The sequence below is a fragment of the Narcine bancroftii genome, chromosome 1 (genome assembly GCF_036971445.1).
Source record: "Narcine bancroftii isolate sNarBan1 chromosome 1, sNarBan1.hap1, whole genome shotgun sequence".
NCBI lineage: Eukaryota > Metazoa > Chordata > Chondrichthyes > Torpediniformes > Narcinidae > Narcine > Narcine bancroftii.
The window spans coordinates 432,062,436-432,088,536 of record NC_091469.1 but is presented as its reverse complement, the minus strand read 5'-3'; the positions used below and the strand labels follow the sequence as shown (position 1 = coordinate 432,088,536).

General features: G+C 39.5%; 1 protein-coding gene across 5 annotated transcripts in view; it reads right to left on the bottom strand.

The window, feature by feature from the left end:
* Positions 1-14,356: 14,356 nt before the first annotated feature.
* Positions 14,357-26,101, bottom strand: part of LOC138751659 (ubiquitin thioesterase otulin-like) — a 50,488-nt gene continuing 38,743 nt past the window's right edge. For 3 of the 5 annotated variants that reach the window (XM_069914231.1, XM_069914234.1, XM_069914232.1), the window contains 3 exons: positions 20,700-20,819; positions 19,896-20,165; positions 14,357-14,685 (listed from right to left, as the gene is read on the bottom strand). In XM_069914231.1, the coding sequence (XP_069770332.1) occupies positions 14,620-14,685; positions 19,896-20,165; positions 20,700-20,819 (456 nt within the window). In that variant the 3' untranslated portion in view covers positions 14,357-14,619. The remainder of the gene's footprint in view (positions 14,686-19,895; positions 20,166-20,699; positions 20,820-26,101) is intronic. The other 2 variants (XM_069914233.1, XM_069914235.1) reach the window with 1 other exon arrangement.

Sequence of the window (26,101 nt, the reverse complement as noted above, 5' to 3'; positions counted from 1 at the left end):
ACATGTACATGTTTATTTCTGAATTCCCATGTTTACATGGAAATTTGCACAACTGACTTTATGTCCATCTGTACAATCAGAAAATGGTGTTTTGGCAGGATTTTTGAATATATCTTCTAAATAACGCCATGATGGAATTTTTAAGGACTCGTTTTTTGAGGCAAATCTGTGAATTCTCTAAATTAATTTTGAACAAGTCCTTTGGAGCCATGGTATTGTATTTTAAATCACATTTGCATGGAAAGCCACATGATGTTTGCATATACATCTGTTATCAAACAAATAAGTTTTATTTTTTATTGATATGTTATGACCAAGCAATGGATATACCTCGAGTTTGTTGATTTAGTCTCAGTGACCTATTCCGAGCTGTTTTTTTTAAAGACAAATATCACGTTTTTGAAAGTATTAGCTCTAATTTTTCTTTCCCCAATGTTGTACAATTTAGTCAATTTTAAATAATTTTGCATCAAATAACCAGTTTTCTCTCTAAGTGCGTATTTGAGCTAATGACTATTACCATAGCTTCTCATTGTTATCCTGATGCCGCCATTTTTCAGACAATCTAGTCCAAGAGGGTCCACCAGGGTACGGCTGACTCTCGATCCTATTCTTGGTTGCAGGCAGACCAGCAAATATTTCTATGGAATTAGTAGGAATGGGAGCTCACAGTAATTTTCACTTTCCTAGTTCATAAATAATAGGATTAATTGACACTTCCACTGGCTCAACCAGATCCCTTTATTCACAAGAACATTTCTGTTGTAGATGCTGGTGAACAATAAAAAAAATACACCCAACGGTCTTCAGCAAAAACCTGTGTCAACATTTTAATTCTGCACCAACCTTCTTCCGAGCAGCCTCTCACGCAGGTGACCATGACACTTTTTTCTCTCCTCCTTCCAACTCTGTGCATGCATGTTAACCACTAGGTTGTTCCTTCTCCCGTTTCAACATGCACATGCACCTTACATTTCCCGAGCATTGCCTCTGATGCATCACCAAGTAAGCGGCCGTGACTCTCTAATATCCACACAGAGAGCAACAAGTTGACAAAATACATCTGATTTTAAATATTGTCCAGAATAATTACACTGGACAACAATTCTTTTTCAAAAGATTTGCTCCGAAAATTATGATAGACAACTTCAAGCCGAACATGATGATAATTTCAGATTCGCTGTATCATATAGGAAGTTGGAGAAGCATTTTTAAAATCAAATGTAACATATTTAATTGCATAATGATGCTAATACATACTCTCAAGCTGACTGCAGATGTTGCACAACAAATAGGAGGAGCGCAGGATTTGATTTGGTTACCAATTTTAAAACCAAAGTTAATCTTATAGGCTTTCTTAATGGGCAGTCATGTTGCATCTTTGAGCCTTAAGCATATACTCACCTCAAATGTAACAGAATGTATCACAGCTCTTGTGACATTGATGCAATATTTCTACTGTTTTGAATCTTCTTGAAGACAATAAATGCTATTGTTAAGTACAGTCACTTCACTATTGCCTGAAGAACATGTGCATCACCATCCATTCAATCTATAATCAAAGTAATGCACATCATCTGTACATGTGAGCTGCTTTTATATCTGTCTGCATCTATCTTAACTAAGCATGCCCAGGCCTAAGACAACATTTGCATAGCACCTGCACTGAGTGCATTCCCAGGCATACTTGGACTGAACAAAGCAGTTTGCTTTGTGGGCAATATACTACAGCTGTAGTAGACTTAAAACATGACTGGAAATCACAAAAATTGGTAATATCTAAAAAACAAAATTATAGGAAAATTTTTAATTAATTTTAATGATCAGCACCCCAAAATCCATAAAATATACCCAAAAAAATTCAGGATGCAAAATCTTTGTTGTCCAATGTTTTTGAATTAAAAATTATAAAGAGATAAATTTGAGTTTGTTCCTCATGGGGAGCTTTGGCTCATTAAAGAATATTTATTAAATATTAACATTCCAATCCATAATTTTAGCAGGCAAAGCACAAAGGAAGGAACCTCCCTTAAAAAGTCTGAAATATGAAAATGGATATGGAATTAAATATTAGAATCTTTTGCAAAACCTTTACTAAAGTGAGCTTTTTTTTGCATTGGAATTTTATGAAATATTTGGGTTCAACAAGTTCTGTAAAAAAGAAAAATCAAAAATGCTCAAATGACACATTTGTTCAGTCTTTCAGAGGGTTCAGTGGTGGGCCCATTGCTGTTTGTCATCTACATCAATAATTTAGATTAAAACATACATGGCATGTGTGGTGATACAACCACTACACTGGCTGCTCTAATAAATAAAACGCCAACGGTAGCTGTTACGCTAGACACAGAGGAAGTCTTCAACAGGCTAGAGTGTAATTATTTGTTTAAAGTGTTACAGAAATTTAAACTACCAGAAAAATTTATTAACTGGATTAGAGCATTATATAATGGACCGTTAGCAAAGGTAGTAATAAATGGATATGCAGGTCAACAAGACAGGGATGCCTATTGTCCCCTTCACTGTTCGCTTTGGTTATAGAACCATTGGTGGAATTGATAAGGAAGGAAACTATGATAAAAGGAATAAAAATAAAAGAGAAAGAATATAAAATCAGCCTATTTGCAGACAACATCATTGTATGTTCAACAGAGCTAGATAGGTCAATAAAAAAACTATATACGAAACTACCAGCCACTACTCCATCACGTGACTCCTTGAGGTGGTGGGGGGGAGGGAACTTCTTAACACAGAGAGCGGTGAGACTGTGGAACAAACTTCCAGCTGAAGGGGTGAATGCAGGCTCAATTTTAACATTTAAGAAGAATTTGGACAGGTACGTGGATGTGTGACCTATGGAGGGGTAAGGAACTTGGTGCGGGTCATGTAAACTAGGCAGAAAAATACTTTGGCAAAGACTAGAAGGGCCAAAGCGTCTGTTCTGTGCTGTAATGTTCCATGGTTCTCTAGTTCTAACTTGGAGATTCCCCAGTCACCTTTGCCTAAATGCAACCCCTTCTCTGAGTGGCTGACTGGCCACTCTATTTCCAAATGTAAACGAAGTCTGCAGATACTGGAAACTAAATTAACACACAAAGTGCTGGGTGAACTCAGCAGGCCATGTGGAAAGCAAGAGATGTCATATATCATGTAGATAAAGTAGGTTATTAATGGTTGCTGAGTTTCATGTCTGATTTTAATTCTTAATCTTAATTTTTTATGTCCCTTTTCCCTAATTTTTCTTGGCATGTAAAAACATTTTCTTCTCGTCCCCCTTCCTCAACCATTTCATTAAAATATAGACCATCATAGTCAATTTGAAATGTTTTCATGGATTCTTTTGCATTTTGAAACACAGGAATGACCTGAATTCTGACTGCTTTGTTGCATTTTACAGCAAGTTTTTCCAATTTAACTATGTACAATGTCTCTAAATTCCCCAAAAGCTCAATTTTATAACAGCTGCTTTCTGGGCAGCCTCAAGTTTTTCTGCACTAGCTTTACAATTCGTTCATGGATGAGACCACTAATCTCTGATGCTGATAGATCTGGTCCCAATGGGGATTTGATCACTTTATGGGACGTCCAGCCATTAGGACAAGTGGTATAAAACCGGTAGGGTAGAGCTTTCCTGCCAATACAGGGAAAGCAGCTCAACATTAGCTTGTGTGCTTGCAATGCTGCTCCCTCCAGTGGCAGATTTCTGCATCTACATACTGGTTCTGGTCTCTGTGGTTGCCATCGCGAGGACATACAAAAAGTGTCCTTATAAAATTTTATCACATTATCTGCTGACATTTTCTGCTGAAAGCTGCCTCTTCCCCACCATTGACTAGGACTCCCTTATTGGCAGGGACTTAGATGGGAAATCCAAGAGAGTTTGTTGAAACAATATGTGGTCCGTTTAGGGAGAGGGATCATATTGAACATTGAGAGAGTGGATAGTATCAATTTCCTTGGAGTTCACTTCACTAACGATCTATCATGAACACATATCTTCTCATTTATCCAGGAAGGTGTAACTTTAGGCACTTTCATACAGTCAAAAAACCTGAGATTCTCCACCCTTTCATTGGGAGACTCACCCTGGCAGGCTCCAAGGCGCCGACTGGAATCCCTCCCAGGGTCAACAGTGGAGCACTGTGTCCTTCACCCTGCATGAATGTTCTTCCACTGCAAGTGGCTGGCTAGGGGCGGACTGATGACGTTGAGGTGCTGTCGTCAGCCTGCGACCCATCTCACTCACCCCTCTCCCTCCATGACCCCCTTAAGGTATGGGCCATCAAGGCAGGGGCGGATGGTGGGGGCCATCAGGGGAAGGGCGGCCAGTGGGGCTGTCAGGGCAGGGGTGATGGTGGGGGCTATCAGGGGGCAGCTGGTGCAGGCTGTGACAACCCTGCTAGCCGCTCTGTCACCTCATCGGGCTGCTTTGGCCTTTGTGGCCGCTTGTCAGTGTCAGCAACTTAATACACAGCAGAGCAATGGCCATCTTTCCTGCCCATAATCCCCCACACAATTGAAAATGCTCTACGTTTCCCAGAATGGTTCCAGCTGCATGAGGGATTATGGGTAGGGAAGTTAGCCATTGCTCTGCCGCGCATTTATGATGGGCAACGTCCTACCTGCAGCGGCTCCAGTCAATGCTGTTCCGTGAACAGCTAAGTTTAAAATTATTATCCGCCTCTGCAGCCGGCCTTGAAGCAGGAAAACACCTAATGACTGCACTTCTGAGAAGACTGAAATGGGTATGGCCACCAGGCACTATTACGTCAACCTTCAACAGGAACTCTATTGAGGGAGTCTTGACCTGGGGCCTCACAGTGTGATACAGTTGCTGCAGAGAAATGGATCAGATCTCAATTCACAGAACCATAAGAGTGGCAAAGAGGATAACTGGGTCTCCCTTCTACACCCCCCTCCTCCCCCCCCTCCCCCACACACATTGACATGATCTACCGGGATTGTTGTCTGAAGAGGCATATAAAATTATTGAGGACCCCTTCCACCCTGCAGACAGCATCTTTCAGCTGGTCCCACCAAGGAAGAGGTACAGGAGTATCAAACCAGTACCACCAGGCTGAGGAACAGCTTCTTCTCATGGGCAGTGAGAATGCCGAACGACTAAAGGAGCTGCTCACACACCAGCTGATACTCTCATTTTCATGAAACAATACTTATTTGTATTTCTGAATACATGTTTGTTTGTATGTATGTATGTGTGTTATTTCTGGTTGTGTGGCTGCATGTTTTGCACCAAGAACTGGAGAACATTGTTTGTTCGGGTTGTTCTTGTACAATCAGACAGCAATAAACTTGATGATTATCCATACACCTCATCCTTCAATATAGACCAATCGTGTCCCTCCTCAGAACCTCCTAAACCCCTGGAAAAAAGTCTCCCACTTCTCTAGTCTTTTTGGCTGGTGGCATGTTAGACTTTATATTATTGATATCCATAGGTGAGATATCAGAAGACTGTAGGGTGGCTAATGTTCTGCCTTTATTGAAGAAGGACTGCAAAGATAAGATAGTGAACTACAGATCAAAGGGCCTAATATCAGTGGTTGGGAAGTTACTGGATAGAATTCTGAGGGGCAAGATATATCTGTATATGAGAAGGCAGGTCTGATCAACAAAGCTTTATTTGCAATGAATTGTGTCACTAATTTGATTGACTTTTATCAAGAAGTGACAAACAGGTGACAAGGGAAAGTTATGGGATGTTGTCTTCATAGATTTAGGACCAGAGGCTTTTGCCTGCATGCTCCTGACCATGCAAAGCAGGATTTTTCACAATGGGAGCAACACCTACTTAATTTTTTGGGCAATACAACACTATTTTTTTATCTTATCGATCTAAACCCATTGACTGTACTTGCAGAACACAGTTCTGTACCACTCTTACCAGGCAGGTAAAATTATGGCACAGTTCCCCAGAACTAAGTAGTTCAATGGACCCTTGTGATCCAAGGGAGGGATTACACAGTGATGGGGCTCACATTAACCATATATATCCATATAACCAATTACAGCACAGAAACAGGCCAGCTTGGCCCTACTAGTCCGTGCCGAACATCATCTCCCACCGAGTCCCACTGATTCGCATTTGGCCCATAACCCCCCACACCTCTCCCGTCCATATACCTATCCAACCTATCCTTGAATATTAACATCAAACATTGCTGGTGTAAAATCTTCAATGGTGAAGAAACACATTTATGTCAGATTTTAATTTTTTTAAATTTTTAATATTAACAGAGATACAGCACAGTAACAGGCCATTCCAGCCAACAAGTGCCTGCTGCTGAGATAAACCGATTTGACTAATTAACTTCCCAACCCCATATGTTTTGGGCCGTGGGAGAAATTGGGTGCACCCAGAGAAATCTATGCGGAAATAGGGAGAACGTATAAATTCCTTACAGACAGTGCTGGATTTGGACAAATATATTGAAAATATAATTTATCCTAAAAATGATTGAGGGAGAATCCAAAGAACGAACAGGATAGCCGCTGGTAAATTTTGTGCATGGCTTCCAGGGTGGGAGCAGGAAAACATGGTGTGGAATCAATGTTGTGTGGCTTTGTCTTTAACTCCCCAGTAAAGTGAAGCATTCAACCACCAGATGAGCAGAAACTCCCATTATTTTCCCTGATAAAACTTCTATTTCAGGCCACCCTAGTGTAGTCGTATGGTGTCATAGTGGTTCAGTCACATCACAGAACTTCCCAGACAGGAATATTAGAGCAGCAGAATTGGCAATATGGTGATCTGTGCAACATTCAATCCCAAATTAATAGATGGTGTCACAATAACCCAGACCCATTTCAAGGGTTTGAAACTAGCCTGGGGCAGTGACGAGAACCTAAACCAGTGGCAGGAAACACCCTTGCTTTTATAACTGGAATGACAAAATTACACCAATGGATGGCCTCTTTCTTAAAGATACAGCGTCAGAAATAAATTACTTATTCAGTGTTAAGACATTGAGGAACATGAAGAAGCAGAAGGCACATGAGAATGAATAAAGTGATTATGGTGTTGACAAGGGACATATAAGGATTTTAAACACAGCGGTGATAAAGATTTGATTGGCACTAAATATAATCCAGATATATTTACTCACAAATGTGAAAGTAAAACAAGAATACCTGGAATGGGGCTGCTCTTCCCTCCCCCCCCACCAACATCCTCCACCTCATTGACCCCCACCCCCAACTCCTGCCTGGTCTTCACCATCCCCTCTGACCTTCCCCTCTCAGAGACAGAACACTCTGTCCTCAGTGGAACCCTCACCTCAGCCCCCTTCCCCCACACCTCAATGAGTTTTGTGCACTCCGTGGTGCCAAACTCTCCTTCTGTCAGCTCCGTCTCTGTGCCTACTTTTACAACCAGGATTTGCGGCCTCCTGAAGACCCCTTCTCCCACTTTAAAATTCTTTCCTCCTTCTGGACACCTCGTACTGACCTTCTGCTTGTTCTTACCTTTCTATTTATTGCTTTTAAAAATATTTTTATATAATACATTATAAATATTTAAACAGTAGCTATATATTATGCCATAAGGTTCAAAAGAAAAAAATTAATTATTACAAAAAAAATTTTCATGATAAAAAAAATTCTAGACCACAATCATTAAGCACAAAACAAAACAAAACCAAAAGATTTTTTTTAAATCAAAACCCCCTACCACTAAGCAAGGTTAAAAGTTAAAATATAGGAATCAAGTGACAACTACTTGGAAATGGATAGCACAGAACTAAAGTTTCAGAACAATCCTAATTCTTAAGTTTATGATAAAGGTCCATAAAAGGGCCCCATGTCTTTTGGAAGTTGATATTTGAATCTTTGATGGCATATCTTTTTTTTCTAAACTTAAACAAGACATAATATCATTTAACCATTTTCTATTTCCAACTGCTACTAAGGCATCAACTATCTTTCCCACCAAAATTCATCAAACCACTGTCTCATGCACTATTTATGAACTCATCATTTCCAGTCATCTCCCTTGCACGGACTCCATCCTCATTGTTTCCCAATCTCGCACTGCTCAGTCTTACCTCCTACCCAAAATTCACAAATCCAAGGATCACAGCAGACCCATTACTCCTGCAAGCTCCTACCCCACTAAATTGGTATCCACTTACCTCGACTCAGTTTTGTCCCGCCAGTCCAGTCCATCTCCACTGCACCCGCAATATTTCACATGCCTTCCATCACTTCAACAATTTCCTGTTCCCTGAAATCAACCGCCTCATCTTTACCATGGATATCCAATCACCATGCACATCCATCTCCCATGCCAAAGGCATCAAAACCCTTTTTTCTTTCTCAACAACAGACCCAGTGAGTTCACCCTTGTTACATACTAGATCAGCAGCAATGGTATTTTCAAAACAATGAATTTTATTCGTATTAATAGCATTTCTAACTTAACCCCACTCTTATACCACAATGTATAAATGTCTGTATGTTAAAATCCAAACCATTATAGTTTAAGCTTGATTTTGAAGAGATTTTAAAGTTCAATCTCTGAAAGCTTTTGTGTAGAAACTCAGTCCTTACTGCTTTTAAAAAGCAATTATGGAGTAGGGTGAGGCATCAGATTTCTTTATATTGTTGCTCAAAAACAATTGTGAAGTATTTTGAAATATCAAGTCATCAGACCGCTTTAAAACTCAGTTTTTTTTTGTAGAGTTGTTTTTAAAATAATGTTTCTTCATACGAGTGATTTTTTTTCCTCTCTTGCACGGAGGTTTCAGAATCTGTGTTCCACATGATGAATCTGTCCTCTTTTCAAAGAGACAGTGAAGAGGCTATTTTCTTCCATGATGATTTCACAAACCCAGGAAGGGGCTGAACGAAGTAACCATATAAAAGGCTATGTTTCAAATGTGATTATTTTTGCTTTCTAGATAAGATTGACCAGTTCCATGGACACAATGAAGCTGCCCTCTTTATCTTGAAGTCAGAAGTGGTTTTCCTCATTCAAAAGCAACTTATTTTGTGTTTTCCTTTGACTAGTACCTTTTCTAGCTATTGTATCTTCATTCCTGTCTCCCCCACAGGATGGTCAACTCCCTCTGCTTCTGGGGCAGTAATATGTTTCTCCAAAATGTCTCATCACATGACACATGACACTATTTCTGTCTTTGAAGTTCCTTCAAAGTTAATTCACATCTATATGCTAAAGGCATCTCTGTTCACTTAGACCCAATTCAGAAGTATGAATCCAGAGCAAAGGACTCCAACTGTCTGTTAATCATCCAGCAGAATGGGTGTGCACGTAAACAGATTTTACTGAGCAAACACCTTTTGTTTCGAGTTCTCAATGGAGAATGGCCATAAGATTTTTATGACTGTTTGCAGTTTTGAATTAGCAGTCTTTTTAAGCAAATAAGCTTCCAGCAGAACAATATCTTAACAGACAATTCAACTTTCAAAGAGATTTCTGATCTGTGGTGTCAGTAAATGTGCCCCTGTCCACCCAAAAACCTTAAAAATATATAAGATTTTAACTTTAAAGATTGATATTAGCACAAATCCATCACAACCTCCACCACCACACTCCTCTGGCTGGCATTTCTTGTCCTCGCCCTAAATAACTTCTCCTTTGACTCATCCCACTTTCTCCAAGTCAAAGGGGTAGCTATGCCTGACCTTTTGTTGGCCATGTGAAGAAATCCATGCAACAAGCCTACACAGTCAAAGGCCCTCAACCCTTCCTCCACTACATCAATGACTACTTTGGTGCTGCCTCATGTACCCATGAGCATGTTAACTTAATCCACTTTGCTGCTAACTTCTACCCTGATCAAATTCACTTGATCCATCTCTAGAAACACCCTCCCTTTCTCGATCTCTCTGTCTCCATCTCAGGAGAAAATCTTTCCACAGACATCTTCTACAAACCCACCAACTCCTACAGCTACCGCGATTATACCTTTTCACACCCTTCCCCTGTAAAGATTCCATTCCTTTCTCTCAATTGTTCTGTCACATAGGAACATAGGAAGTAGGAACAGGAGTAGGCCAAAAATGGCCCATTGAGTCTGCTCCGCCTTTCAATATGATCATGGCTGATCTAATTTATGACCTAACTCCAGCTACCTGCCTTCTCCCCATATCCCCTAATTCCTCTATCATGTAAAAATTTATCTAACCAAATTTTAAATATGTTTAATGAGGCAGCCTCAACCACTTCCCTGATTAGAGAATTCCAAACATTCACTACTCTTTGGGAAAAACTATTTTTCCTCATCTCTGTCCTAAATCTACTCCCCCAAATCTCGAGACTGTGTCCTCTCATTTTAGTTTCCCCGGCCAACTCAAAAAACCTTCCTACATCTATCCTATCCATACCCTTCATAATCCTATATGTTTCTATAAGATCTCTCATTCTTCTGAACTCTAGCGAATACAATCCTAGATGATTTAATCTTTCATCATAAGTCAACCCCTTCATCCCAGGATCAACCTAGTAAACCTCCTCTGGACCGTCTCCAAAACCAGTATAGCCTTCCTCTGTACTGGACACAGTACTCCAGGTGCAGTCTCACCAGTACCTTATACTGTTGCAACATTACCTCCCTACTTCTGAATTCAATTCCTCTAGTGATGAAGGCCAACATTCCATTTGCCTTCTTAATAACCTGCTGCACCTGCAACCTAACTTTTTGCGATTCATGCACAAGCACTCCCAAGTCCCTCTGCACAACAGCATGCTGTAGTTTTTCACCCTTTAAATAATATTCAGCTCTTTTATTTTTCTTGCCAAAGTGGATAACCTCACACTTACTAACATTGTACTCCATCTGCCAGACCTTTGCCCACTCATCCAGCTTAACTATATCCCTCTGTAGACTCTCCACATCCTCATTACAATTTGCTCTTCCACTCAATTTGGTGTCATCCGCAAACTTGGCTACACCACATTTTGTCTCCTCCTCCAAGTTATCAATGTAAATGATGAACAGTTGTGGGCCTAACACTTACCCCTGCAGCACCCCACTTACCACTCTCTGCCAACCTAAAAAATTCCCATTTATCCCGACTCTCTGCCTCCTGTCATACAACCAATTTTCAATCCAGGCCAATAGACTTCCTGGACTCCACTTTCCTGTAACTTACTGATAAGTCTCTTGTGCGGCACCTTATCAAACGCTTTCTGGAAATCCAAATATACAACATCAACCTGTTCCCCTCTATCCACCGCACCCATTATATCCTCAAAGAATCCTAACAAGTTTGTCAAACAAGATCTTCCCTTTCTAAAACCATGCTGCGTCTGCCTGATTGAACCCTTACGTTCCAAAAGTTTCACTATTTCATCTTTAATGACGGCTTCAAGCATTTTTCCAACTACAGACGTCAAGCTAATTGGCTGATAATTTCCAGTCTTCTGCCTATATCCCTTCTTAAAAAAGTGGCGTGACATTTGCTGTCTTCCAGTCTGCTGGGACCTGCCCAGAATCCAAGGAATTTTGGTATATGACCACCAATGCATCAACTATAACTTCTGCCATTTCCTTCAGAACCCTTGGATGCATATCATCAGGGCCAGGTGATTTGTCTGGCTTTAGTCCCATTAATTTCTCCATCACTACTTCCTTTGTAACAACTATTTTATCAAGGCCCTCCCCAACATTCGTATCCTTAACTCCGCACTTGGGCATGCTGGAGGTGTCTTCCACCGTGAAGACTGTTACAAAATATTTGTTTTATGCCTCGGCCATTTCCTCATTTTTTGCTACCAGTTTTCCTTTCTCATCCTCCAAGGGTCCCATGTTAACTCTGGCCACCCTCTTCCGTTTTATATATTTATAAAATTTTTTGCTTTCTGTTTTTATATTTTGTCCCAATTTACTTTCATAATCCTTTTTCCCATTTCTTATTACCCACTTTGTAACCCCTTGTTGTCTCTTAAAGTTTTCCCAACCTTCCAGTTTCCCACTGCTCTTTGCAGCTTTGTACACCTGTGCCTTCAATTTTATACTCTCCTTTATTTCCTTTGTTAACCACGGTTGATTTTTCCCTCCCTTGCTGCCCTTTTTCCTGACCGGAATATATTTTTGTTGAGCATTACAAAATATTTATTTGAAAATCTTCCACTGTTCCTCAACTGTTTCATCAATTAGCCTGTGCTCCTAGTCCACTCTGCCCAATTCCTCCCTCATCCTATGGTAGTCACTCCTGTTTAAGCATAATATATTAGTTTTAGATCTAACTATTTCCCTTTCCATCTGAATGAGAAATTCAATCATACTATGATCGCTATTTCCCAGATGGTCTCTGATTATTACATCATTTACTCTACCTATCTCATTGCACAACACTAGATCCAGGAGAGCATTTTCTCTTGTCGGTTCATTAACATCTACTCCCAGGACAAGGTCTTCCATGCCAGATAATCTGAGTTGTCCTCCTTCTTCAAAGAACTTCCCCTCTACCACGAAGCATCTCAGTTCTCACCCTATATATCCTCCATTACCCCCTCCGCCCCCATGCACAACAAGACAGGATACTCTTTGACCTTATCTACCAACCCATCAGCCTCCACATCTAACATATTTCCACCATGTACTATGAGATTCCACCTCCAGATACATCATCCCTGCTCCTCCCCTCTCTGCCTTCCACAGGGGTCACTCCTCCTTTTCTACCAATCGCCCCTTGGCACCCATCTCTATTACTACAGGTGCTTCACTTGCACTACACATCCTCCCTCTCCACCATTCAGAGCCCCAAGCAGTACTTTCAAGTGAAGCAAGACTTCACTTGTAAATCTGCATGGAATCATCTACTGCATCCAGTGGATTGGAGAGACTGGTCGTGTACTGGCAGATCACTTTGTTGAGCACCTTGGCTCTGTTTGCTGCAGTAGTGGGGATCTCCCAGTGGCCATCCATTGGAATTTCCTGCCTCATTCCCTTGCCAACACGCATATTCATGCACTGCCAAACTGAGACCACCCACAAATTGGAAGAGTAATACCTCATATTCCGACCAGACACCCTCAAAACAGATTGCATTAACATCAAATTCCAGTTTCCATACAACTCCCCATCCCCGCTTCTTCCCGTCTTTTTAGCTTTCTCTTCCTTTTTTACCCTGTCTCCTTCACCCCAGCTCTGCATTCCCTTAGCCAAACCTATCCCACTCTCCCAATCAATTCTCACTTTTTCTCTCTGCTGGCCTCCTCTCATCTAATTCTCACCTTTTGTCTCTTGATCTGTACTCGTCCCTTTTAATTTGGATGCCTGCTGCTTTTTACTCATTCCTTGAAGAAGGGTTCAGACCTGAATCATCATATCTGTTTACCTCCCATGAACGTTGTGAAACCAGCTGAGTTCCTCCAGCATTTGTGTTTTTTATTACAATCACAGTGTCTGCAGACTTTTATGTTTCACACTACCTGAAATTCCCCAAGCTCTCATGGGGCTGAAGGGGACCCAGTCTGCAAGATAGGTTTCTGAGACACCAGGCCATGCACCAGCCTTGTTCCACTAGTCACTGCGCCAACAGACAATCGGCTGGGCTGCCACAACCATGGAGATCCTGACACCCGAGATCACCACAACTAACAAACATTCTTTTAAAACCTCTGAAAAGACCTACAATCAGTTTTATCGAGAGCATTTTGTGTTCCTGTATATTTTTCTCTCTGTGTATTTATCTATTCCTAACTTTGAAGTGTGGTTGGGTATGCAAAAAGTATGTGCGTGGTAGAATCGCAGAGATTTTTAGGTATGTTTTCATCTTCAAGGTGAATAGTTTGTGGGATTATTTACTCATAAATGTATTGTGAGAAAATAACTAGTAGTGACTGATATTTCACAATCTAGTTAGGACCTCATTGTAAAATGACTCGGGTGACTGGCATGGTGAATGAATGGGGCTTTGGCCACATCTATTATCACATGCAGAAACATTGAGACAACACCCCACATGATCAGCATCTTGCCAATGAATTCACTTGTATATATTTTGTGCAATAAATTGAACCTTGATTCCAAAACTCCTTTCTGCTTCTTTAATCTATTTTCAACTGTCAAGTTACTATCTTTGAGCAATTTTTTGATCATTTGTCACAATGCGGACATTCATCCTTTAGACAACTTTACAGTGACACCTGATTATTTTTTGCTCTTTTCCTGAGGCTGCATTTATGAAAGTTTTTTTGTCATTCTCATCAAATTTTGAACAGTTATTTGTGCAAGCAAGCTCACATCTCCCTAAAGGGACGTGCTTGCAAAATGGATCAAGTTTATGCAAATTTTCTCTCCCTCACCCCCCCCCCCCCACCCACCCCTTTTTGGCTTGCCCTTCCAGAGTTGCAAAGCCCTTTTGTTCCTTTGTTTTAAAAATAATTTGCATTTATTTTTATTTTGGATGTGATATTTGTGTTTTCTAGCCATTGCTGTTCATTCTACATGAACAGAATTTGAAAAGAATCCACCAATTGCGAAAATAAATCAGCTGTCCCTTTATCGGCGGATCTGGGTAATGTAGGTCTGTTGTTCCAATTTGATTTTATCCAGAGGATTCACAATGACAGTTTTTTTTTCCAGAGGATTCATGATGACAGTTTTTGATACATGAATGCCAGTAATTCATTTACTTCAGGACCAGGCTGTCAGCCATTGTAATTTCCAAAGTGTATTTCAGAAGCTCCATTTCAGTCTGAAATAAAATGACACACATGCATTGTTTCTGTTTTAAGATGCAATTATGCCGCTGTGCACTTCAACTTGAATTGCCAACACTGTTTGAATTTTAACCTCTGACATTTTGCACATTAGAAACAGCATTTGCAGACCTTTTTTTGAGAATAAACCATTTTCATCATCATGTCAGCACAGCAGGAAACATCTAGTCAACAACTAAACCAGAATTGCCATATTAATAAGGGTAAATTCTACATTTAATTTATGAAAAATAAAGATTTGGGAGAGGAAAGCCAAGGAATGCCTAATTTTTAAAAATTTGTTAAGAAAATTCAGCCACATATATATTCATATCACTGTCATCCAATAACACTGGATATGAAGGAATATGTTATGGCATAAACTTAAAAGTATAGAAGTGCTGATGTCCTCCCCCCCTCCCCACATCCTTTGAAAAACAGAAACTAATCATTGGTGAATTACAAGTCTATTAACTGACTGACATATGAAGCAGGAGGAGACCATTTAGCCATTGGATATATATTGGCTCTGAGCTTGGCTAACCTCATCCATGTAATTTTCCTACTCCTTATTTTCCTGTAACCCTGCAAGTTATTTTCCTTTTCTGTTTAGAACTTACCAGCTTTGAATGGTTAATTACAATGATCAATTCATTATCATTTGATTTCAGGACACAAGCCAAAATTTGGAATGTACAACATGTATATGAAGAGAATAACATTGGATTGAATATCAATCAATAAAAACTGGGATTTAGAATGTCAAAACAGAAAATGTTAATATTATGCCTGGACTCAACAAATTAAGGGTATTTTACTCAAACCTTTTGAATCTAATCAGGGAATACATAATTTTATATTCAGTAGGATGGAAGGACGTAGAATTACATACCAAAAAGAAAGAATTTTGTTAATGGAGAAATTAGGCAATTGTGGCTGATGAGGGAAATTAAAGCCAAAATAAAAGCAAAAGAGAGGGAAAACAAGCAAGCAAAAATAAGTGGGAAGATAGAGCACTGGGAAACTTATAAAAACTTGGAGAAGACAACTAAGAAAGTGATTAGGAAGGAAAAGATGTATTATGAAAGGAGGTTAGCAAATAATATCAAAGAGAATACTAAAAGTATTTTTAAATACATAAAGTATAATAAGGGGACAAAGTAGATGCAAGATGGATATAAAATGATGGTGAAGAAATTGTAATGGAGGACAAGGAGATGGCAGAGGAATTGAGTGAATATTTTGGATCAATCTTCACTGTGGAAGACATTAGTGGCATACTGAACTCTCATGGGTCTCTGGGAAGAGAAGTGAGTGCGTCAAGATCATGAGAGAGAAGGTACTTTGGAAGCTAAACAGTGTAAGGGCCGATAAATCTTCCAGACCAGATGGAATGTACCCTTGGGTACTGAAGGAGGTAGCTGTAGAGATTATGGATGCATTGGTAATGATTTTCCAGGAATCAATGAGGATCATGAATATCACTCCGCTGTTTAAGAAGAGAGCGAGGCAACAGAAAGGAAATTAGAGTCCTATTAGCCTGATGTCAGTGGTTGGGGCGCTGTTGGAGTCAATTGTCAAGGATGAGGTTATGAAATACCTGACGCTACATGAAAAGATAGGCCCAAGTCAATATGATTTCCTTAAAGGATAAGTAGGATAGACAAGGGAGATGCAGTGGATGTTGTGTATTTGGACTTTCAAAAGGCCTTATACACGGTGCCACATATAAAACTGCTGACAAGATGAGACCCCATGGAATTACAGGAAGGATACTAGCATGGGTAGAGCACTGGCTGATCGATAGGAAACAGAGAGTGGGAACAAAGGGATCCTATTCTGGTTGGCTACCAGTTACCAGTGGTGTTCCCCAAGGGTCAGTATTGGGGCCACCTCTTTTTACATGGTATATAAATAATTTGGATTATGGAATAGGCTTTGTGGGTAAATTTGCAGATGATACAAAAATAGATGGTAGGGTGGGTGGTGCTAAGGGTACAGAAAGGCTGCAGAGGGACTTGGATAGATTAGGAGAATGGGCAAAGAGATGGCAGATTAAATACAATGTTGGAAAGTGTACGGTCATGCACTTTGGTAGAAGAAACAGATGGTCAGACTATTATTGAGATAGGGAGAAATTTCAAAATTCTGAGCTGCAAAGGGGTTTGGAGTCCTTGTGCAGGATACTCTAAAGGTTGACCTCCAGGTTGAGACAGTGGTGAAGAAGGTGAATGCAATGTTGGCATTCATTCCTAGAGGAACAGCATTAAAGAGCAGAGATTTAATGTTGAGATTCTATAAGCCACTGGTGAGACCTCACTTCAAGTACTGTGCACAGTTTTGGGCACCTTATTTGAGAAAAGGCGTGCTGGTATTGGAGAGGGTTCAGAGAAGATTTACTAGAATGATACCAAGAATGAAAGGGTTAGCACATGAGGAATGTTTATCGGCTCTTGTCCTTACTCATTGGTGTACAGAAGATGAGGGGATACCTCAAAGAGGCATTTCGAATGCTGAAAGGCCTGGACAGAGTAGATGTGACAAGGATGTTTCTCTCGGTAGGGAAGTCTAGACCAAGAAGGTGCAACTTCAGGATAAAAGGCCGTCAATTTAAAAACAGATGCAGAAAAATGTCTGGTCAGAGGGTCGTGACTCTGTGGAACGTGTCACAGGTTGCAGTGGAACCAAGGTTGTTGGGTGTATTTAAGGCAGAGAACGACAGGTATTTGATTAGTCAGGGCAACAAGGGTTATAGGGAGAAAGCTGGGGAGTGGAGCTGAGTGGGAGGATGGATCAGCTCATGATTAGAATGGCAGAGCAGACTTGATGGGCTGACTTCTGCTCCTTTTTCATGTGAAACCAAATTTATAGTATGGATCACTTGTGGAACAATTTGATGTAAAATCCAATTTGTTGTAAGACAAACAAATTTAAGCCTGAAGCAAGAATACTAAGTTTAACTTGGAACAAGAACACTAATGTGAGGGGTAAACTGGCCAATGTACATGAGGAAGTTGGATTAAATTATTATGGTAATAGAGGATCCATGCAGATTTAAAAAAAAAATGATTTTATTATTAACAATGATGGAAAGGACTGAACAATAAAAGGATGTCTATCCATAACTAAAGATGTCTTGGATGTGATTCGGCTGAGAGAAGGGCCTTTGAATTTCATCAACAATTTAAGAGAAAGAGAACGAGTGATCGGTGAAGGCTTAAAATCAGATTGCAAGTTTCTATAAGCAATTTTATTCTTTGAAAAACATAATAAAATTAAACATTTAGCCCTCAGATGCATAGAAAAGAGATGTTTTTAATAAAAAAGAAATGGAAAAGATATCAAACACAGACAGAATAATTGTTTGCTGTAGAAGACACAAAAGCACAAACCTCAAGTTAATATAGGCAATCGAGTTAACAAATACCAAATTAAAGCAAACATTGCCACCAGAGAAAGTGAACACCAAGCAAACTAATAGCACCACAGGACTGCATCCCAATTCTGAAAGAAGTGGCTTTATATATTAATTATTATTTTTTAAAGCTCCATAGATTCTGCAATGGACTGGAAAACTTCAAATGTATGTTCATTTGGGGAGTGGGGGGGTGGGGGGGGGGCGGGGAAGAAAGAGAACAACTGATTAAAAACTCTGAGTTTTACAAATATTTAAAATTATTAGTTAGCCATATAATAGGAAAATGTTGAAATCCATTATTACATAACAAGGAACACAATTTGGGCAGTCAATGGTTTTGTTGAGATTGAAAGTGTATGGCATGTTTTGGGTTGTTTAACGCAGATAAAAGGAACCCTTGGACATTTGTGTCTTTAATAGGCATTTTTAGCAAAGATCATATAAAATGTTACGAATGAAATAGATGTTAACTTTTGATATTGTGTCTGTTGTCCACTTTCTGTTCTTTAATTGTTTCACAATCTTACTTCTGCATTTATGACATTTTATTGAATCTTGATTTACTGGGAAATTCCAACATGTTAAACTGCTGAGTTTTTAATTTATGGGTAACAGCCATTACTTTGTGGATTTCTGTGCAAGCACGGAGAGCCAAACCTGCTGACTGGTCTTTGTTGAATGTGATCTGAGAGGCATAGGTGGATGGCCTGTCACAAGCAGGAAGAACCAGTTCATTATTTTTCTTTTTCTCTCAACTTCCCTTATATTTTGATGTTTGCCCTTAACATGCAAAAGATCCTTTTACTTTACACTCCACTTTTCAAATTTTCTCATTTGCTTCCATTTTTGGTGTCCATAAAATAGTACTGCACAGCAACTGGTCCAATTAATTCTGCATTTACCTATTGGTTGCCTTCCAGACAGTAACCTACTTTTTTGGGGCTGAAAGCAAGATGGAGGATATGGGTCGCAATTAAATTTTGTGACCACAAATAGTTTGCATAATTGCAGCAGCTTAATACAAAATCAGAAATGCAAGTGGCTTTCATCGAAAAAACACAAAAATGCTGGTGGAACTCAGCAGGTCATGTAGCATCCATAGGAGGTAAAGATATATAACCAGCATTTTGGGTCTGAAGGTACCTTGAAGGGCTCAGGCCTGAAGCATTAGTTATATATCTTTAACTCCTATGGACACTGAGTGACTTGCTGAGTTCCTCCAGCATTTTTTTTGTGTTTTTTATGACAGTCACAGAGTCTGTTTACTTTCATGTTTCACTGGTTTTCAAAGAGTTTCATGTGGAAAACTACTTCTGATTTTTGTCTTGTTATTAGGGAGTTTAATAAATTCCTTGTAAAATGGTCTTGCAATACCCAGGACTCTTAGTTATTGAAAAGGGGATAGATTTTTTTTTCTCTACAGACTCTCAAAATATCCCATTTAATTATAAAATTAATTATAAAATTGAGGCACAGGGAGGATAAAATATTTTTGAGGGGAAAAATGTCTAATATTTAAAGTAAGGGGGGGAAAGTTTATACTGGAGAAGGCAAGCTTTTTTTATACTGAGTGGTAGGTGTCTAGAATGTGCTGCCTGGGTAGCAGAGGATTTTTAGTTAAGCTGTGAATTCGTGGACTTTTTACCCCCTCCATAAATCTTCGTCCGCGAAGCCAAGCCAAAAGAAAGAAAAAGAAAAGAATACAACCTATATAAAAGCCAAATATTTGATTTATCCACATTTTTTCACTCAATTTCATGCATCAAAATAGAGAGCATCATTGCTTACCTCTTCAAAACATCTGGTGTGGCCAATCAAATTTAAATGATTTATCATGAGATGGTATGGATAAGGTGATGTACTCCTTGCAAACAAATGTTTACAAAATTCAGGAACAGCTCTTCTGTTTTCCATGGTATTGTGAAGATGAATAGCTTTGTACAACATTAGAAACTTTATGGCTTCATAAACTTTTTTCTCAGTCACTTGATCTTCAACCAGGCTTTTATATTCATTTGCTCTTCCAGTTTCACTTTGTATGGAACAAATTAATGTCCACTGTAAAAAGAATTTGTACATCTATAAAATAGTTGTAAATAAGTTTTAATTCTCAAATAAAGTTCAAATTATATTATCCATGCATGTGAAATTGTCTTTCAAAAATAGAAGATTAAACGTTTAAGTAATGTTTTAGTATAAGTGAAAACTTATTCTTTAAAGAAAAAATCATTGTTAAGATGGACTAGTGCAACAGCTATTATTTGGAACTAATGTGTTGATATTTTTATTTAACATTGGACTACTCTGCTTTGGTGGAGCGACCAAATCCAGCATTTGGACAGAAATCCTTCTGGATACAATGTGTTAAGTTATTAATCAGTTAGAAGGAGGGGGGTGCGGGGAAACACAAATTACACCAATCTTGAAGCCTAAGGTTTATTTTATTGCCTCATTCTCTTTTTTTTTGAATATCCCAACTCAGACATTTTCTCATTTGTGCTTTTACTTTCAAGCATTATATTCATTTCCTGTGCTCATTATACCCATTTGTAGATAAACACCACATTAAACCATAAAATAAAAAAATTGTACCTTCTTCCGAAGTGTTTCCAAACAAATCTCCAGTTCTTCAATGCAATTTCCACAAAATTTGTGTTCCATACACCATTGATTTATCCAACAGTAGCCTTCCTGTGCCAGTTTTTTGGGAATCTATGAATATTAAAACATGTTCCCTGAGCCCTGAACATTCTCTTGTTCATGTAATGTTGTAGTATCTACTTTTAATTTTGTGGAAAACTTGGCTATTTTTCCATTTTATATTCAAATGAATGATCAATTAAATCTGTCAAAACAAATGAGCAGAATGATAGGCAGTAGGGCATGTAGGATTAAAGAGAATCCCAAGGCATTCTATGCTTATGTGAAGAACAGAAGGACGATGAGAATGAAGATGGGGCCACTAAAGGATAAAGGAGGCAACATGTACCTGGTGGCAGAGGAGGTTGGCGAGGTCATAAAAAAAAGAACCTTGATTAAGTTGAGGTCAGAATAGAACAGGCTTGTGTGCTAGACAGTGTTGAGATTAAGAGAGAGAAATTGTTGGATCTTCTTAAAAACATTAAGATTGATAAATCCCTGGGGCCAGACACACTATACCCCAGTTTGCTGTGGGAAGTGAGGGAAGAGATAGCTGACAACTAGCTGTTTGAGCCTGAGGTACACATTTGCAAACATGGCATATCTGACTTCACCATACTATCACAAATGATGCCTACGTATATCACCACAACATAACCTTACTGTCAATGAAACACTCCACTGTCATATTGAGAAATCCATTCACAGCTGATCTCACCCAAATCCCCATCTCAAGAAATTTTCAGTTTAACATGATATTCAGTATTCTTACATTGTCCACCACTTGACACAGTTCACCCAATTCTGGACTTTTTCTGATTTCTGGATTTACCTGAACCTCTCGGTGGCCTTTTTTTCTAACTTTTTTCATACTGCTGACGAAATAGCAACAGAAATTCTTCAAAACTCTTTTGGACAATGACTGATCACAAAGCCATCGTTTCTCATTTCTTAAACTCATCTCATCTGGAGGACTTTCCTCCACATCCTGTAACCTCATTCTCCCAACCATGCACAGATAACTTCTACCACCTTCCTAAAATATACAACCAAGGCTGTCCCCAGCCAGTATCAAAGTACCGATTTCCACAATATTCGTATTGACATAATTTAGGAATTGAGGAACTTTGTTCAACAAGTGTTCCTTTTATAGCTTGGGTTAGGTAAAGTTTATGTATGGCTTTTTAATTAAATAATTTTAAGGTCCTTGTGGACTAATATTATATCTAGTTTAACGGCAAATGTTAAAGAAGAACATTTTAAGCACATGAAACATTTGCTCATCATCTTTGGAAAATCAGAAATTCTTATTACAATCCTGCTCCAGATTATCCACATTCCCCTTCCCTAAATTTGCATTCTTCCACATATCTCTATTCATCCAGTAGTATTCATTTAAGGCTCCTCTCACAACCCCTAGGTTTTGTGATTTTTTTTTAAATGTAAATGACTTGGATGGAGAAGTGGAGGAGTGGGTCAGTAAGTTTGTATAGGAATCAAAGGTTGGAGGTATTGTGGGTAGTGTAGATGGTTGTTGCAGGTTGCACAGGATTTTGACAGGATGAAGTGATGCACATTGGAAGGTGGACCATGAAGGCAGAGTACAGTAGGTGGTTAATGGCTAGATTCTTAACTGTGAGGGGAAACAAAGGAATCTTGACATCCAGGTCCACAAATCCCTTAAGGTTCCAATGCAAGTTGATAGGGTGGTTAAGAAAGCATATTGTGTGTTGACTTCAGTCATCAGGGATTGAGTTCAAGAGCCATGAGGTAATATTGAAGTTCTAAAAAAACTCTGGTTGAGTACATTTGGAGTATTTTGTTCAGTTCTGGTCACCTCATTACACGAAGGATGTCAAACCTTTAGAAATGGTGTAGAGGAAAATTACCAGCATGTTGACTGTATTGGAAAATGTGTCATATGAAGCAAGGTTGGCAGAGCTAGGGCTTTTCTCTTTGGAGTAACAATGAAAGGTGATTCAGTAGAGGTATATAGATAATGAAGGGCACAGATAGGGTAAACAGCCATCACCTTTTTCCTGGGACTACAATATCAAATATCAGAGGACATCTGTTTAAGGTTCAGGAGATATCTGAAGCATGCTTTTTTTAAACAGAGAGTGGTGGGGGCCTGGCATGCATTTCTGAGAGTGGTGGTGGATAGGGACATTTAAAAGTCTCTTACATTGGCACATAGATGTCAGAAAAATAGCAGGATATAGGGGTGCGAGTTTGGGAAAGATTAGATTGTAGCTTTATATAGGTCGGCACAACAACATGAGCTGAAGGGCCTATAGTGTGCTGTAAGGTTCAATATTCCACACACCGATTACCCCTGGCTGGCCAACTTAATCCTGATATTGTAATGCATGCTACAGGAGGGGGCTGAAGTAAGACACACACAAGAGGAAGGTATAGTCTGTACTGCTTCATTGAATAGTTTGCCCTGCCTTATATAGACCTAGTTGTCCCACCGCTTCCAGTGGAAATGACATCATGGGTTTGTTGGTTGGCATTCCTGCTAGTGCTTGTCGTTTTTCGCCATGCACCCTGCAGCTCGGGGAGAAAAGCCATTTAGTTGGCGTGGTCCTTGTGGGATCGCCATGTTTGACCACCATCTTGTGTGCTGGGATGCCTATTGGGTAGCGGGCCACCACAATATACTTAATGTCTTGGGATTATCTTTAATTTTTACTTGCCATGGACATTTCATGGATCTTCTACTATTTCTCAAGTTCTATGCTGTGCAATATATTCCTCAAAAGACTCCCTCAGTTCCAGTTACCTATACCTGTTGTATGTTTTATTTTTCAAATTAAACTTTCAATATCTTTTGACATCCCAGGTTCCCCAATCTTGGCACCTTTGCCTCATTTAAAAGACTCACACTTGCCTGCTGTTATTTTGCCTGTCATCCTCAATCTACTTGGTATAGGATCTCTCTCTCTCATGTTATTAAAATCAGCTTTCTCCCAATTCAAGACCTTAATTAGAGGGCTAACCTTAATTTTTTTTCAAGTTCAAGTTAATTTATCATCCAATTGCACAAGCACAACATGACAAAACAGTGTTCTCTGGTCCTTGGTGCAAATGCACCACCAGACATATACATACAAACAAGCAAGACAGAGACACTTGGGACAAAGACACTTTTCCCTTTATTTGTCCCTGTGCTCCACAGTTTTAAATTTGTAATCAAACAATTCACATGTGATTAAAGTGCATATTCCAGATTTTATTCAAGGTTATTTGTATGCATTTTGGTTTGACCTTGTAGAAATTACAGCATTTTCTATACATAATTTCCCCCATTTCAGGGCACTATAATGTTTGGGACGTTTGGCTTCACTGGTGTTTGTGATTATTCAGGTATGTTTAATTGCTTCATTAGTGCAGGGATAAGAGAGCGAGGGCTGCTTCTAAGCCATTTTTCAACATGAGGATCAGAGTTGTGCCAATGCAAGTCAAAGAAGCTATTGTGAGGCTGAAAAACAAGAATAAAACAGTAAGAGACATTACCCAAACCTTAGGATTACCAAAATCGTCTGTTGGAAGAAAGAGCATACTGGTGAGCTCAGTAATCTCAAAGGGACTGGTATTCCAAGGAAGATCTCCATTGCTGATGACAGAAAAATTCTCATCATAATGAAGAAAATTCCCCAAACATATGTCCGTCAGATAAGAAACATTCTTCAGGAGGCAGTTGTGAGTGTGTCAATAACTACTAACTGTAGAAGACATCATGTACAGAAATATATAGGCTGCATTGCAAGATGCAAACTATGGCAAAGGTGGTATGCTTTGGATCCTGGGCATTTCCTTTACACCTCTACACTTTGCTCTTGCCATTACTCTAATCAGAATCAGAATTTATCATGAAAGTCATGAAATTCGGTGTCTTGAGGCAACATCACAGTGAAAACATTCATATTATAACCATCTTATAACATTACGATAAATAAAAATAATAGAGCACGAAAAGTAAGGCTGTCTTTGGTTCACTAATTATTCAGGATTCTGACGGCAGTGGGGAAGAAGCTGTCCTTGTGCCGCTGAGTGCTCATCTTTAGGCTCCTGTACGTTTCTTGATAGTAGCAGAGTGAAGGGGGTGTGGTCTGGGTGGTGGGGGACTTTGAGGATAAAGGCTGCTTTTTCTTAAGACACAGCCTCATGTACATGTCCTTTATGGAGTGAAGTCTGTTGCCTGTGATTTCACAGGCCAAGTTAACAACCCTCTGGAGTTTATTCTTGTCCTAAGAGTTGGTGCTTCGATATAAGGCAGTTATGTAACCAGCCAGTATGCTCTTCACGCTACACCTGTAGAAGTTTATGAGAGTCTTCGGTGACATACTGAATCTCCTCAGACACCTCACAAAGTATAGCCGCCGGTGAGCCTTCTTTGTGATTGCATCAACATGGAGGCTCCAGGACAGATCCTCGGAGATGTTGACACCCAGGAATTTGAAGTTCTTGACCTTCTCCACTACTGAACCCTCGAGGAGGACTGGGTCATGGTCCCCTGACTTCCTTCTGAAGTCCAGAATCATCTCCTTGGCTTTGCTAACGTTGAGCGCAAGGTTGTTGTCATTACACTATTCAACAAGCTGATCAGTCTCCCCCCTGGTACCATTCCTCAGTGCTGTTGGTGATTCTACTGTCAACTGTGGTGTCATTGGCAAACACAGATAGCACTGGAATTGTGTCTGGGATATAGGTTAATCTTGGTCTCATCTGTCCATAAGATCTTTTCGCAGAATTCTGCAGGCTCTTTTAAATATTGGGCAAACTGTAATCTGGCCATCCTTTCTGTGGCTCACTCATGGTTTTCATCTTGCAGTGTTCTTTGTTCATGAAGTCTTCTGTAGTCAGTAGTCATTGACATGTCCACATGTGGGTCTTAAAGAGTGTTCAGGCAGGCATTTGTGAATTTTTCTTCATGATGATGAGAATTTTTTTGTCATCAGGAGTGGAGGTCTTCCTTGGAATACCAGCCCCTTTGCAATTACTGAGCTTACCAGTACCCTCTTTCCTCTTAATGATGTTCCAAACAGTTAATTTTGATAATCATAATGTTTAGGTGATTTCTCTTACTGTTTTATTCTTGATTTTCAGTGTCATAATGGGCTTATTTGACTTTCACTGGCACAACTCTGAACCTCATGTTGAAAAATGGTAACTACAGACTCCAAAGGTGATCAGAAGCTTAGAAGCAAGCCTAACTCTTTTATATCTGCACAAATGAAGCAATTCAAAATACCTGAATAATGACAAGCACCTATGAAAAGTGTGTGTGTGTGTGTGTGTCTTGGATGTTTAGTGTGACCACTTCATTTAGTTGTTCAGCATTCTCATTG